The sequence below is a fragment of the Pteropus alecto genome, unplaced genomic scaffold (assembly GCF_000325575.1).
Source record: "Pteropus alecto unplaced genomic scaffold, ASM32557v1 scaffold16, whole genome shotgun sequence".
NCBI lineage: Eukaryota > Metazoa > Chordata > Mammalia > Chiroptera > Pteropodidae > Pteropus > Pteropus alecto.
The window spans coordinates 201,581-218,561 of record NW_006438867.1 but is presented as its reverse complement, the minus strand read 5'-3'; the positions used below and the strand labels follow the sequence as shown (position 1 = coordinate 218,561).

General features: G+C 34.2%; 1 protein-coding gene across 1 annotated transcript in view; it reads left to right on the top strand.

Annotated features, from left to right (window-relative positions):
• Positions 1-16,445, top strand: part of FREM2 (FRAS1 related extracellular matrix protein 2) — a 268,872-nt gene extending 252,427 nt beyond the window's left edge. The window contains exons 23-24 of the mRNA XM_006915781.3: positions 13,780-13,926; positions 15,097-16,445. Of these exons, the coding sequence (XP_006915843.1) occupies positions 13,780-13,926; positions 15,097-15,609 (660 nt within the window). The 3' untranslated portion in view covers positions 15,610-16,445. The remainder of the gene's footprint in view (positions 1-13,779; positions 13,927-15,096) is intronic.
• The last annotated feature ends 536 nt before the right edge of the window (positions 16,446-16,981 follow it).

Sequence of the window (16,981 nt, the reverse complement as noted above, 5' to 3'; positions counted from 1 at the left end):
TTTAGTGCTGGCCCAGGTCAGCTGCTATCTGTGCCTGGCCTGAGGTTACCTGGTTAGAAGTGATCTTCAGTTGGTATTTTCCTGTGCTGGGATTATAGGCACATGGAAGTGGCTGTGCTGCCAACTGAGACCTGCCGCCAACTAGTGGCAAGCTGGGGGCCCATTAACAAGAGGTAAAGGGCTTGCCCAGGCCAGCTGCTGATTGTTTGGGGTTAGCAGACATTTTGGAGATTTTTAAGTCTGTAACATGGGCCAAGGCTGACCACTTGTGAGTAAGAGCCTATGGAAGAGTCTCCAGCTTGTCTGTGAGTTGAATGTGGCAGGTCCTCAGGAAATTTCCAGGGTAGGATGAGTTTGTTGGAGGCTCAGATTTTCCATACGCTTATGCCTGTAGGGTGTGTTGGGGAAGGGCTCAGTAAAAAAAAAAAAAAAAAAATAGCACCTGCAGACATTTTAGCCCCAGAGAGCACTACCCTACAGCCCTTGCTATGAAGCCAGACAATTCAGTTCCTCCCCATACCACGCTGGTGATTTTCAGGTTGCTACTGATTGCTAGAGCTCAGAGAGAATTTGTGTGGGCCTTTCGAGAGGAATGCCTGAGACTCCAGAAGCCCTCCATCTCAACATGATGGAATCTCTCTGATTTTCACAGTCATATGTTGTGGTGACATCTCCTCTAGGCACTGGTATTGTAGACTGGGAAGCCTGGTATAAGGCTGGGACACCTCTCTCCTCGAAGAAGAAATAATGATGGAAAACTTCCCTACTCTGGCAAAGGAAATAGGCATACAAGCCCAGGAAGTCCAAACAAGATGAACCCAAACAGGCCAACACCAAGACATATAATTAAAACGCCAAAGATTAACTAGAAAGAGAGACTCATACGAAGCGAGAAAAGAGCAGTTAGTCCATCACAACCAAAGCATTATTAGAATAAATGTTAAAGGAATTTCTTTAAGAAGAAAATAAATGATCAAAACTATGAATAATAAAATGGCAATAACTACATATCTATCAACAATTAGTTTAAATGTAAATGGATTAAATGTTTCAATTAGAAGACATAGGATGGCTAAATGGGAAAGAAAACAAGACCCTTACATATGCTGCCTAAAGTAGATTCACTTCAGATCTAAAGACATACACTAAAAGGATGAAAAAAAATATTATATGAAAATAGAAACTAAAAAAGTTGGGGTAGCCATACTAATACCAGACAAAATCGACTTTAAAACAAAGGCTATAGCAAGTGACAAAGAAGGACTCAGAAATTCCACTTCTGGGTATTTATTCAAAGAAATCTAAAACACTAATTTGAATAGACTTGTGCATCCATATGTTCTTTGAAATGTTGCAATAGCCAAGATATGGAAGCAACTTAAGTGTCCATGGACAGACGAATGAGTAAAAGAGATGGCACCTATGAAATATTACTCAGCCATAAAAAATAACAAAATTTTATCATTTGCAACAACATGGATGGAACTAGAGGGTGTTATGTTACGTGAACTGTGTCGGACAGAGAAATATAAATACCGTATGCTAAAAAGCAAAATAAATGAACAAATAAAGCAGAAACATAGATACAAAGAACATTTTGATGGTTACCAGATAAGAGGGTGTCTGGAAGATGGATGAAAAGGGGAAAGGAATTAAGATGTACAAATTGACAGTTATAAAAACAGTCACAGGGATATAAATTACAGCGTATGGGATATAGTCAATAATATTATAATAACTATGTATAGTGTCGGATGGGTACTAGACCTATAAGATGATCGCTTTGTAAATTCTAGTCACTATTTTGTACACCTGAAATTAATGTAACATTATATGTCAACTGTAACTGAAAATTATTTTTAATTGTAAAAAAATGAAAACAAGACTTATACATATGCTGCCAACAAGAGACTTACTACAAATCAAAAGACATACACAGACTGAAAGTAAAGAATGGAAAAAGATTTTATTCAACTAGAACTGAAAAAAAAGCTAGAGTAGAAATACAAAATCAGACAAAAAAGACTTTAAAAAACAACAATAACAAGAGACAAAGAAGAGTAATTCTTAACGATCAAAAGATCAATCCAATAAGAGGATATAACTGTTGTAAACATCTACGCACCCAATGTAGGAGCACCTAAATATATAAAGCAAATATTCATGGACATGAATGGAGAGACTGACAGTTACACTGTAATAGTGGGGGGCTTTAACACCCCATCGATATCAATGGATAAATTATCCAGATGGAAAATCAGCATCAGGAAACAGAAGCCTTAAATAACATATTACTGCTGATGACCTTAAAGATATTTCCAGAACATATCTCCCAAAGCAGCAGAATATACATTTTTAAGTGTATATGGAACATTTTAAAAACTTTTTTTTTTAGGCCACATGTTAGGCTACAAAATGAGTCTCAATCAATTTAAGAGAATGGAGATCATACCAAACATTTCCAATTACAATGGTGTGAAACTAGATATCACTTACAAGAAAAAAATTCAAAATTACACAATCATGTGGAAGCTAAATAACATGCTACTAAACAACAAATGGTTAACGATGAGATTAAAGAAGAAATCAAAAGACCTTGAGACAATGGAAATGAAAACACAATGACCAAAAATCTAGGGAATACAGCAAAAGCACTTCTAGGAGAGAAATTCAAAGCAATAAGCCTACCTTGAGGAACAAGAAAAACCTCAAATAGCAATCTAACTTTACATATAAAGGAACTAGTGGAAAAAAGGAACAAAGTTTGACGAAGGAAGGAAATAATAAAGATCAGAGTGGAGATTTAAAACAATAGAGTCTAAAACAACACAAATATCAATGAAACAAAGAATTGATTCTTTGAAAAGATTTAAAAAATGATAAACTTTTAGCAAGACTCATCAAGAAAAAGAGAGAAGACCCAAATAACTAAATTCGGAAATGAAAGAGAAGTGACAACTGACAACACATAAATAGAAATGATTATAAGAAAATACTATGAATAATTATATACTAACAAATTGGACAATTTGGCAAAAATGGATAAATTCCTAGAAACATAAAATCTTTTAGGACTGAATAAAGAAAAAACATAAAACATAAACAGACCAATAAATACTAACAAATAATCAAAAATCTCTCAAGAAACAAAAGTCCTGAACTAGATGGCTCCACAGATGAATTTTATAAAACATTCTAAGAATAACTAATGCTATCAATCAAGCTATTCCACGAAGCTCAAGAGGGAAGGATATAACCTCATTTTATGACACCAGCTTTACCTAAATGCAAAATCATGCAAAGACATTACAAATAAAGGAAATTATAGGTCGATACGCCTGATGAACATACATGAATATATCCTCAATAGAATGTTAGCAAACAAATTGAACAATACACAAAAAGATTATAGAACATGATCAAGTGGGATTTATTCCTGGGATGCAAAGTTCGTTCGATATACAGAAATCACTTAATGTGATACACCACATAAACAAAATGAAGAACTAAAATTTTATAATTATATCAATAGATTCAGAAAAAGATTTTGACAAAACCCAAGATCAATTTATATAATAACTATCAACAAAGTGGGAATGAAAGGAACATACCTCAACAAAATAAAGGCCACATATGACAAACTCAGAGCTAACATCATACTTTCACCATTTCTATTCAACATAGTATTGGACGCCCTAGCAACAGCAATCAACAGCAAAAACGGCAAAAAGAAATTTCTTTTTCAATACAAGAAAAAGAAATAAAAGACACCTTAATTGTAAAGGAAGAAATAAAAGCACTGTTATTTGCTGATGGCATGATATTATATGCAGAAAACCCTAGCAATTGCACCAAAAAAAAAAAATTAGAACTCATAAATGAATTCAGTAAAGTAAAAAATACAAAATTAATATTCTGAAATCACTTGCATTTTTATAATCAATAACTATCAGAAAGAGAAATTAAGAAAATAATCCCATTTAAAATTGCATCAAAAAAAGTAAAATACCTAGGAATAAATATAACCAAAGAAGTAAAAGATCTGTACTTAGAAAATTATAAGATATTAAAGAAAGAAATGGAACATACAAATAAATGGAAGCATATTGAAAGGAAGAATCAACATCATAACCAAATCAATTTACAGATTTAATGCAATCCCAATCAAAATACCAATGTTACTTCTCACAGAAGTAGAACAAATAACTCTAAAATTTAGACAGAACCACAAAAGACTTTCAATAGGTAAAGCAATTTTAAGAAAAAAAATAATGTTTGAGATTTCACACTACCTAATATGAAATTATACAACAAGGCTATAGAAATTAAAATATCATGGTACTAGCATAAAAACTAAAATATAGATAAATAGAACAGAGTACAGAGTCCAGAAATAAATCCACACACATATGTTCAATTAATCTATGACAAAAGAGGCAAGAATGCACAATGTAGTAAAGATGGTCTTTTCAATAAATGGTGTTGCTTAAATGGGACATGTAGAAGTGACAACAGAAACATGGCAGTGAAAGCCATCCCCAGATCTCTCCCCTTGAAACAACAATAAGCTTAACATCTAAAACTCAACAAAAAATACACAAAATGCAGCAGCACGTCTGAGCATAGGAACTGTGCATAAGTGTTACCACAGGTCAGAACCCTGAGTGTAGGGAGGTGGACAGGGAGAAACAAAAAAGCTTCCTCTCATAGCTGGAGCTCCCCGAAGGAGGAGGGGGAAAGGAGAAGATGCAACAAGTTCCCTGAACAGACCTGCCTGAGATAGCTGTAGCTCCACACAGCCTGCGGCAGTGCCTAGTCATCAGGGCAAAAAGTGGAGAAGCAGGGACGACAGAGAAGTAACAGTTGATTTTTACCAGCTGCAGTGGCAAAACCGAGGCTGAGCCACAGACCCAATCCCCAGCCTAGAGAGCCCTTCCCCCCAATCCTCCGAAATCAAGCACCACGGAGCCCCAGGAGAATCGAAGCAAAGGCTACCGAAACTGTCACTAACACTGAGAGGGACTGAGACTGAGGGTAGCAAGCATAATTGAATATAAGGGGAAAAAAAGAATTATTAAGACTTCATATAAAGCAAGGATCCAAAGAGGCTTAGGTGCCACCTACTAGAAACCAAAAAAAAAGAGTGCCTTCTTTGCTAAGGAGAGATCTTTATATAATAAATCTTTTCTGGAAAAAAAACTGAATACACTTCCATTAATGCCCAGGTGGACAAATAGTCTATTACATACCATGAACAACCAAGGTGACAAGACATTTCACAAAGATGGAACAAATCTCCAGAAAATAAGCTTACAGACATAGAAATATGCGATTTAGATGATAGAGAATTCAGAATGGTACTTCTGAAAAAAAACCAATAAGATCCAAAACAATTCATATCAACAATTTCAGGAACTGAGAAAACGCCTAGATGAGTAGAATGAGTTCTTTAGCAAGGAGATTAAAACTCTCAAAAAGAACCAAATAGAAATTCTGGAGATGAAGAACACACAGCAACAGTTGAAAAGTGAAATGGCAAGTTTGAGAAATAGAGTCGAACAAATGGAGGAAAGGATTGGTGATATTAAAGACAGAAATCTAGAAATAAATCAAAAGGAAGAAGAGAGAAATCGAAGAATGAAAAATAATGAAAGAGAAATATGAGAACTAGCTGATACCATCAGGAGAGGAAACATAAGAATAATGGGCATTTCCGAAGGGGAAGGAAAAAGAGCAGGAATTAGAAAGCATTTTCAGACAAATAGTTGACAAGAATTTCCCAAATGTAAGGAATGAGCTGGAGCTTGGAATTCAAGAAGTCAGCGGGACACCCAATTATCTCAACCCAGGAAGGCTTTCACCAAGACACATTGTATTAAAATTATCAAAAACAACGACAAAGACAGAATTCTCAAGTCAGCCAGGGGAAAGAAGAAGGTAACTTATAAAGGAAAACCCATTAGATTATCGTTGGAATTCTCAGCACAAACCTTACAAGCCAGAAAGGACTAGAATCAAATATTTAAACTATTAAGTGAAAGAAACTACCAGCCTAGAATAATATATCCAACTAATCATTCCTTCAGATATGAAGGAGAAATGAAGACCTTTCCAGACATACAAAAATTGATGGAATTCTGCAATGCGAGGCCTGCATTACAGGAAATACTGAAAGGAGTCAGGTCACGTAAAACGAGAGACAAAAAAAAAAAACTTAATTAGGAGCAAGGAGACTAGACTAGTAGGCAGATAGAAACAGAGGAGTGCAACCCTTACTAAGGACAGGACATTGTAGCTTAAACAATAAGAAGAGATTTGCTATAGCAAGATAGTAATGAACATTCAGCATATATTGAGACAAATTGAAACAACAATGACTGAAAATGGGAGGATTTGAAGATCGAAATTTGCAAAGGAGAATGGAGATAAGGCACATGCAGAAGAAAATGGATGACTGTATATATATAATGGTATTCATAATGGTAACCACACAAAAAGGTTCATAACTAAAGTATATAACATAAAACAAGAAGGATCAGAGGGAAAACCCACAAAAGACAACCAAAACAAAGAAAACAGAAACACAAGAACAAGGAAGCAATGGAAACATCAAGCTACCAGAAAACAAAAGACAAAACAGCTATAAAAAGATCTCTTATTTCAATAATCACCTTCAATTTAAATGGACTGAACTCACCAATAAAAAGGCACACAGTTTAAGATTGGGTCAAAAAGCAAAACCCAACCATATGCTGCCTCCAGGAGACACATCTCAGTTCCAAAGACAAACACAGATTCAAATGAAGGAGTGGAAAATGATATTTCGAGCAAACGGCATTCAGAGAAAAGTGGGAGCAGTGGTACTAATATCAGACGAAATAGACTTCAAAATAAAAAAGGTAAGGAAAGATACTGAGGGACACTTCATAATGATAAAGGGAATCATGCATGCACCAAGAAGACATAACACTAATTAATATCCATGATCACAATCAGGGAGCCTCAACATATATAAAGCAATTACTAATAGAACTAAAGGGAGAAACAGACCAAAACACTATCGTAGTAGGAAATCTAAATACTTCACTGTTGGATTTGGACAGATAATCCAAACAGAAAATCAGTAAGGAAATAATGTCCTTAAATGACACATTAGATCAACTGGACATAATTGACATTTACAGAGCCTTCCATCCCAAAACTGCCTTGAAACTAGAGATCAATTGCAAAAAGAAAGCAAGAAGAACCACAAATACATAGAGATTAAACAACATGCTACAGAGAAGAAATAAAAAGAGAGATCAAGAGATAAATAGAAATGAAAGATAATGATAGTACAACATATAAAAATTTGGGGGACATGGAAAAAGCAGTCATAGGAAAGTTCATATCATTACAGGCCTATCTCCAAAAACAAGAACGAGCATAAATAAACAACCTCACACTTCATCTGAAAAAAATAGAAAAGGAAGAACAGATGAAAGGAAAGAAATCATCAAAATTAGAACAGAATTCAATGAAATTGAAAACAGAAAAATAAATGCAACAAACAGTGAGGTTTTGAGAAGGTTAATATAATTGACAAACCCCTGGCTAGACTCACGAAAGAAAAAAAGAGAAAGGACACAAATCAACAAAATCAGGGATGAAAGAGGGGAAATTATGACAGATACTGCAGAAATACAAAAGATCATACAAGAATACTATGAAAAAGTATAGAATACCAAATTTAATAACCTAGAAAAAATGGGCCAGTACTTAGAAAAATACAACCTTCCTAGACTGAATCAAGAACTGGAAAAAAAAATAGACCAATCAGCAGTATGGAAATGGAAACAATCATCAAAAACCTACCAAAAAGTAAAATTCTAGGACCAGATGGTTTCACCAGTGAATTCTACCAAACATTCAAAGAAGATTTAATATCTATTCTCCTCAAACTCTTCCAAGAAGATTTAATATCTATTCTCCTCAAATCAAAGAGGAAGCAATACTTCCCAACTCATTTTAAGAGACCAATATTACGCTGATACCAAAACCTGGCAAAGATAAGAAACCTAGAGACTAATATTTCTCATGAACACAGATGCAAAAATCTTAAATAAGATATCAGTGAACCCAATACAGCAGCATATTAAAAAGATTATACACCACGATCAAGTGGGCTTCATCCCAGAAGCACAGTGATGGTTCAACATACGCAAATCAATTAATGTGATACACGACAAAAACAAATTAAAAAATAAGAATCATATGATCGTATCAATAGATGCAGAAAAAGCCTTCGACAAGATACAGCATCCAGTTATGATCAGAATACTTAACAAAATCGGTATAGATGGAAAATACCTTAACATGATAAAGGCCATATTTTACAATCCCTCAGCCAACATTATACTGAATGGTGAAAAACTAAAAACCTTCCTTCTAAGATCAAGAACAAGGCAAGGCTGTATACTATCGCCACTGTTGCTAATATAACATTAGAGGTCCCAGAGAGTATAATCAGGCAAGTGAAGATATCCAAATAGCAAACGAAGAAGTCAAACTGTCACTATTTGTGGATGACATGATTCTCTATATAGAAAACCCTAAACATTCCACAAAAACACTACTAGAAACAATAAGCAAATACAGTAAAGTTTCTGGTTACAAAATCAACGTTCAAAAATCCATAGCATTCCTATACTCTAATAACAAAGTGTCAGAAAAAGAAGTGGAAAAAATAATTCCTTTATCAATTGCAACAAAAGAATAAAATACCTAGGAATAAATCTAATGAAACACATGAAGGACCTATATAATGAAAACTATAAAATCCTATTAAAAGAAATCAAATAAGATACAAAGAAATGGAAAGATATTCCATGTTCTTGGATTGGAAGAATCAATATAGCTAAAATGACCACGTTACCTAAATCATTATACAGATTGAATGCAATCCCCATCAATATCCCACCAGCATTATTTAAAGAAATAGAACAAAAAATCATCAGATTTGTATGGAAGCACAAAAGACCCCAAATTACCAAAGCTATCATGAGGAAAAAAAAAAAAAAAACAAGGCTGGAAGCATCATTCTGCCAGACTTCAAATTATACTACAAAGCAAAAATAATCAAAATGGCATGAAATTTTCAGAAAAACAGACACATGGACCAGTGGCACAGAATCAAGAGTCCAAAAGTAAACCCATATTTATATGGGCAAATAATTTTCAATGAGAAAGCCAAAAACCTACAGTGGAGAAAGGAAAGCCTCTTCAATAAATGCTGCTGGGAAATGGAAAGCCACCTGTAAAGAATGAAACTAGACTGTTGTCTATCACCACACACCAAAATTAACTCAAAATGGATGGATTAAGGACCTGAATATAAGCCCTGAAACAATAAAATGCATTAAAAAAAATCATAGGAACTAAACTCAAGTACCTTGTACTTCCAGAGGATTTTATGAATTTGGCCTCAAAGGCAAAGAAAATAAAAAGAAAAATAAATGAATGAGACTACATCAAACTAAAAAGTTTCCTTACAGCAAAAGAAACTGTGAACAAGGTAAAGAGACAATCATCTGAATGGGAAAATATGTTTGCAAGTAATGCCTTCGATAAGGGCCTAATATCCAAAATATACAAAAAACTTATACAACTCAATAACACTAACAACAACAACAACAAAAAAACAATCCAATCAAAAAATGGGCAGAGGACCTGAACAGACACTTATCCCTAGAGGACATAAAAATGGCCAACAAATATTTGAATAGATGCTCAATATTGCTAACTATTAGGGAAATGCAAACCAAAACCACAATGAGATTTCATCTCACACCTGTTAGAATAGCTATTATCAACAGAACAAGTAATAACAAATGCTGGAGAAGATGCACAGAGAAATATGAACCCTCATACCCTGTTGGTGGGACTGCAAATTGGTACAGCCAGTATGAAAAACAGTATGGAGGTTCCTCAAAAACTAAGAATTGATCTACCATATGATCTAGCAATCTCCCTACCCCATAGACTTGAAAACTCATATCCAAAAAGATATTTGCACACTACTGTTCATAGTAGCATTATTCACATTGGCCAGGTCATGGAAGCAACTGAAGTGTTCTACGATAGATGATTGGCTAAAGAAGCTGTAGTACATATATACAATGGAATATTGTATTAGTGTTTTTAGCCTTAAGAAGAGATGAAATACTGTCATTTGCAACGACATAGATGAACCTCGAGATAATCATGCTAAGTGAAATAAGCCAGACAGAAAAAGTTAAAAATCACATGATATCACTTACATGTGGGATATAAACCTAAAAGCAACAAATGAACAGGACAAACAAACAGACTCGTGGACATGAATATATCAGTGGTTACCAGAGGGTAAGAAGAAGGGGAAAGGAGGGAGGTAGACAGGATAAAAGGGGTCAAATATGTGGTGACAAAAATAAAAATCTAACTATGGGAGGTGAACACACAGTGTAAATATATGTATGCCTTACTGTTAAAGTGTACAGCTGAAATTTATTGGATTTTGTGAACCAACATCACCATAAAAATAAATAGATAAATAATTTTTTAATTTAAAAAATTAAACAAATAAAATAAAAAATAAACAGGGAAAATGTATGGAAAACATGAAACTGACCACTTTCTTACACCTACACAAGAATAAACTTAAAGTGGATAAAGACTTAAATTGAAGACTAAAAATTATAAAATTCTTTAACATCACTTAGTAATATTTTTTGAATATGTCTCCTTCAACAAGACAAACAAAAGAATAATTTTTAAATGGTGTTACATCACACTAAGAAGTTTTTTCGCAGCAAAAGAAATCATCAACAAAATGAAAAGACAACCTACTAAATGGAAGAATATATTTGCGAATAATACATCCATAAAGGGTCAATATACAAAATATCTAAGAAACTCATAAAACTCAATAACAAAAAAAAAATCTGATTGAAAAGTGTGCAAAGAATATGAGAAAACATTTCTCCAAAGAAGACATACATATGGCCAACTGATATATGAAAAAATGTTTAACATCACTAATTATTAAGAAAATGCAAATTAAAACCACATTAAGATATCACCTCACACCTGTCAGAATGGCTATCATTGATGAATCGAAAAATAACAAGTGTTAGAAAAGATGTGTAGAAAATGGAACCCTTGAACACTCTTGGTGGGATTGTAAATTGGTATAGCCACTGCAGATAAAAAGCTTTGTAGGTTCCTGAAAAAATTAAAAATAAAACTATCTTATGATCTAGCAATTCCACTTCTGGGTATTTATCAAAAAAAAAACCAAAACACTAATTCAAAAAGATATATGCACCCCTATGTTCACTGCAGCACTATTTATAAGACATGGAAACAATCTAAGTGCTCATCAGTAGACAATTGGATAAAGAAGATGTGATATTTTTATATACAATGGAATATTATTCAACCATTAAAAAAATGAAATCTTACTATTTGCAAGTACATGTAGAGCTAAAAGGGTATTATGCTAAGTGAAATGTCAGGCAAAAAATGACAAATACCATATGATTTCACTAATATATGAAATCTAAAGAACAAAATAAATGAAAAAACAAAACAGAAATAGACTCATAGATACAGAGAAAAAACTGGTGATTGCCAGATCAAAAGGGTTTGGGGACTTGGTGAAAAAGAAATGATTAAGAAGTACACATTAGTAGTTATAAATTTGTCATAGGAATGTGAAATACTGCATAGGGAATACAGTCGACAATATTGTAGTAACTATTTATAGTGCCAGGTGGATACTAGACTAATTGAGGGGATCACTTCACAAATTATATAATGTCTAACCACAATGCTGTATACTTAAAATTAACAAAAAATAATATTGAATGTCAACTTTAATTGAAAAATAATTTTTAATTTAAAAAATACACAATGAGATACCACCTTACACCCGCTAAAACAACTGTTATCAAAAAGTCAAAATATGTGTTGGCAAGGATATGGGGAAATGGATCCTTTGTGCATTATTGGTGAGACAGCAAACTGGTAGAGTGCCTGTGGAGAACAATATGTAGATTTCTCAAAAAACTAAAAATAGATATACCATATGGCCCAGCAATTCTACTTCTGAGTATTTATCCAAAGAAAATAAAAACACTAATTCAAGAAGATGTAATACCCCTGTGTTCCTATCAGCATTATTTACAATAGCCAAGATATGGAAGCAACCTAGGTATCCATCGATAGATGAATGGATAAAGAAGAAGTGTTGTACAATGGAATGTTACACAGCAATAAAAATTAAATCTTACCATGTGTGATAACATGGATGAACATAGAGGGTATTATGCTAAGTAAAATTATCAGGCAAAGAAAGACAAATACTGTATGGTTTCACTTATATGTGGAACTTAAAAAAAAAAAAGAAACAAATGAACACACAAAACAAAACAAAAACAGACTCACAGAAACAGAGACCAAAGGATGGTTACTAGAAGGGAGGTTGACAAAACAAGGATTAGAAAGGTGAAGGGGAATATAGTCAATAATACTGTGATAGGTTTGCACAGTGACAGATGATTACTAAAATTAGTGAGGTGATCACAATATCAGGTATGGAACTGTCAAATCATGACATTGTATACCAATATAATATTGTATATCAACTATACTTAAAGAAAAAAATTTTTAAGTGGGCAGAAGATCTGAATAGACATTTCTGCAAAGAGGACATACCAATGGCCAATAGACATATGAAAAAAATGTTCAACTTTGCTAATCATCAGAGAAATGCTCATTAAAACCACAATGAACTATCACCTCACATCTGTCAGAATGGCTATCATTAATAAATCAACAAACAAGTGTTGGTGATGATGTGGAGAAAAGGGAACCCCTATAGCCATGGAAAACAGTTTGGAGATTCCTCCAAAAATTAAAAATTGGACTACCAATGTCCCAGCAATCCCACTTCTGAGTATTTATATGAAGAAATCCAAAACACTAATTTGAAAAGATATATGCATTCCTGTGTTCACTACAGCATTATTTACAATAACCAAGATGTGGAAGGAACTTTGGTATCAATCAATAGATGAATGGATAAAGAAGAGGTGGTACTTATATACAATGGAATATTACTCAGCCATAAAAAAAAAAAATGAAATCTTACCATTTGCTTAACAGAGTTAGATGATATTATGGTAAGTGCAATTAAGTCAGAGAAAGACAAATAACAGATGATTTCACTTGTTTGTGACTTCTGAAAAGCAAAATGAATGAACAAAACAGAAACAGAGTCATAGATACAGAATAAAAACTGGGGATTGCCACATGGGAGGAGGTTGAAGGGTTGGGTGAAAAGGTGAAGGAGTTAAGAAGTACCAATTAGCAGTTACAAAATAATCATAGGGATATAAAGTACAACATAGGATATGCAGTCAACAATATTACAATAAATATATATGGCACCTTTCGGGGGATCATTTTGGAAGTTATATAAATGTCTAACCACTGTCGTACACCTGAAACTAGTATAGTATTGAATGTCAACTGTAATTGAAATTTTTTTTTTAATTTTTTACTTGTGGTAAATGGACTAAATCTCTTTTCAAAGTTAAGTATTTTTGTCTTATATTTTTCATACAATAGCATCTTTTTAAATGAAACTAAATGAGGACATTTTATAGTAATTTGTACTTACGCAAAACTAATTCCTATTATGCGATTGCAAAAGTTGGCATTATCCTTAGCAATCCTCATTTTCCTTATTGCTTAAAGGACAAAGCTCAGCCAGAGACACAAACCACCAGTTTTGGAAACGTCCTTTTTAATGCCAAACTGGCAGTGGATGACCCTGAAGCTGTCCTCTTAGTTAATCAGCCTGGATCTGATGGATTTAAAGTCGACTCAAGACCACTCTTTCAGGTGGGCCAATAACACTTACAATAGCTATGTAACCACATTCAAGGTACTTAACATTTGAATGGCTCAGATGTCTCATTTGTAAATAGCAGTTATAGTAATATTGTATACAGTTCATGTGAATATTGAATAATGCATGTAAACCACACCTGACCATATTGGGCACATGGCGAACATTCTATAAACTCTAACTATTATTATTTTTATTAATGTATTATTATTACTTTAAGTCAATGTGTAATGAAGACCCTTATTCAGCCCAAACATAAATCTAAGTCTAAAGGTTGGAAAGTCTGCTTTTCTTATTCAATATTTCTTCCTGTTCACTTTTCTTGACCATCTTTAGTAGAGTGATCTTGTGTGAACTGCTGGACTCAGAAAAACAATAGTGTACAGCACATAAATCTGCACTCTCAAAGATTTTATAAACCAAGATAAAATCCTAACCTATAGATAGACAGTAGAAAGAGACACAGGTAATGACAACCATACTGAGCATACAAATGTGACAAATTTAGAGATGTGTTCACATCATGATTCCTTGGGGAAGCAAGTGTACCTTTAGGATATTACTGAAAATTGTTCAAACAGAATGGGCTGAAGAAATGTGTTATCCTTATTCAACCAAAAGAGGGAATCTTAAGGAGGCATATTTGTTATTCTGAATCTTTTTAAACAAAAAGCTTAAGTATAACATTTTTTTTTTCATTTTACTTTTAATGCTCAAAAGTATTTGGCTTCAAAGAACCATCAGAAAATCCCTTCTTTTGAAAGGCCCTGGAAAAGCAGAAGTTTTCTATGGTCTTAAATATAAATGTGCTCCAAGACATACTGGAAAAGAGTCTTGAGAAGTCTGAGAATGTCGAATTTCTAGTCCTGCTTCTACCACTAACTAGTTGAGTGAAATTGGGCAAGTTACATAACTGCTATATATTCTTACTAATTTTTTAAATGAATAATTTAGAGTGATAGATATCTAAAGCTCTTTTCAGTTCTGACATTCTATGACTATGTCATAGATTACCAAATATTTACCAGCACATACTACGCATGCAAAAATATTAAGTGGATTAATTCTGCAGACTAAATTAAGTTAGCAATTTTTTTGGCAAATAGTCATGAATTAGGTTGGTGTAGTTATAATTTTCTAATGAACAGAGTTTTGTTTTCTAGGTCTCCCTTGGTCGAGAATGGTACATACACACAATCTACACAGTAAGATCAAAAGAAAATGCCAATGGAGGCATTGGCAAAAGAAGTGTGGAGTACCAGACCCACTCAGTAGTGAGTCCAGGGAAGCCCCAGGCAACTACCAGAAGCAGAAAGAAGAGGGCGATCAGGAGCACACCCCAACTGGTGTGGGAAATTGGAGCTGAAAACAACCGAGGAACAAACATCCAGCACATTTCCCTGGATCGCACCAACAAGAAACAGGTCCCAAAAGGGAGGGTTCATCCTGACGGCATCTTCCCCTGGGGGCTCGACAGTCCCAGCTCTGAGGTCAGCCTTATCACGGTCATGGGAGGTACCACGGTGGGAATATTCACCCTCAGCCTTGTTGCCATTGCAGCAATGATGTGCAAGAGCAAGAAGAGTACTAGGAAGAAGGATGCCCCAAAGGGCTCCAGAAGCAGTGAGCCCATGATGCTTCCACAGAGCTGCCGCAGTGACAGCTCAGAGGTGTGATGACTACAGATAGAATTCAATCTTTTCCTCAAGTGCCTCAGACTTAAGACAATAGAAAACCAAATGCTTCTGTAAATGGCAGAGAATTGGAGAATTCTGTGACAAAGCTGCTCAGAGGACCTGACTATATGAATGAACTTTGATTTGAATTCTGTCTACTCTTTCATGCATCAAAGGACAAATCAGACCATGGATCACATCTTTCTTGTTGCCCAAAAGACAACAGCAATATATTCACATGTGCACAGAGCCACACATGGACAGCAAGGAATGTACTTTCCATTTTAGGCATTTTCTCTATACAGTCAAGATGAACCTATTGAAAGGTGCTAACAGACTCTCTCAGAAGTTTCAGAGGAGTCTATTGTTGCTATACTAGTATAAACCTTGAAGGTGTAACTATCACAATGTTTCTTAGTTGTATAACAGTTTATTAATAGAAATATTTTAAATGGTAGCCTAGAATAATGATAAACATACTGTTTATTATGACAAGTTTTCTAATAGGTGAAGACAGCATGAATTATGACCAGTGGTAGCTCAACCCACAAATCACTTTTTCTACTACTTGGGAGGGAGTGAAAGGAAAGATAGAGGGAAAGTAACTCACTAACCTGGATTTAAATTGTTTCTTTTTAAATTAAACCAAAGAGTGTGTTAAGTCTGAAAGGCTGTTGAAGAGACTGCTCTGTTTTGGGTATAAAGTGAGAAACAGTAGTTCTTGCATGATAATATACCTTACTGGTGCTCAATATTTGTGGAAAATGAGAGGGTCGGTGACATTTTGATGACAAAGAAAGACCATGACTTAAATGAACATTTACAAGACAACGTTCTCTAAGAACTGAGCCTAGATATTTGCAGTATGGAGCCCATAAATGATAATAAGAAACATCATTTTGTAAAGGAAGAAAGTGGTATTTATTAATATAATGTGTTAAACCAAAGTGCTTCTATACACACTTTATAGAATGAAAGAACATTTTAACAGATGATACATGAGGTTAACTCTTAGAGTAATATAGTTAATAGCTTCAATTGGCCATGAGACACTAGATTAGCTTTCTAATCAGCAATTGCTCCAAACCATAGGAATTTCTGCAACTGTCATTTTAGAGATGGTCTAGGTGGTGGCCAGCATCATCAATTATATTCTTCTTATATCCAAGAAAAAAGCATCATCTTTTGGCATCTCCAGTTAAGTAAACTGATACATCGAGGTCCCCCTCAGTACCTAAAATTATACTTTGTAACACTGTTTACAGTATTAAAAAACAAGGATTGAATGATTGAATGAACTTGCCTGGTAAACCTCCCACTGCCTTTCTGAAAAATTTGCTTTCACCAATGGCAGAAATTTTGATTAGAAAAG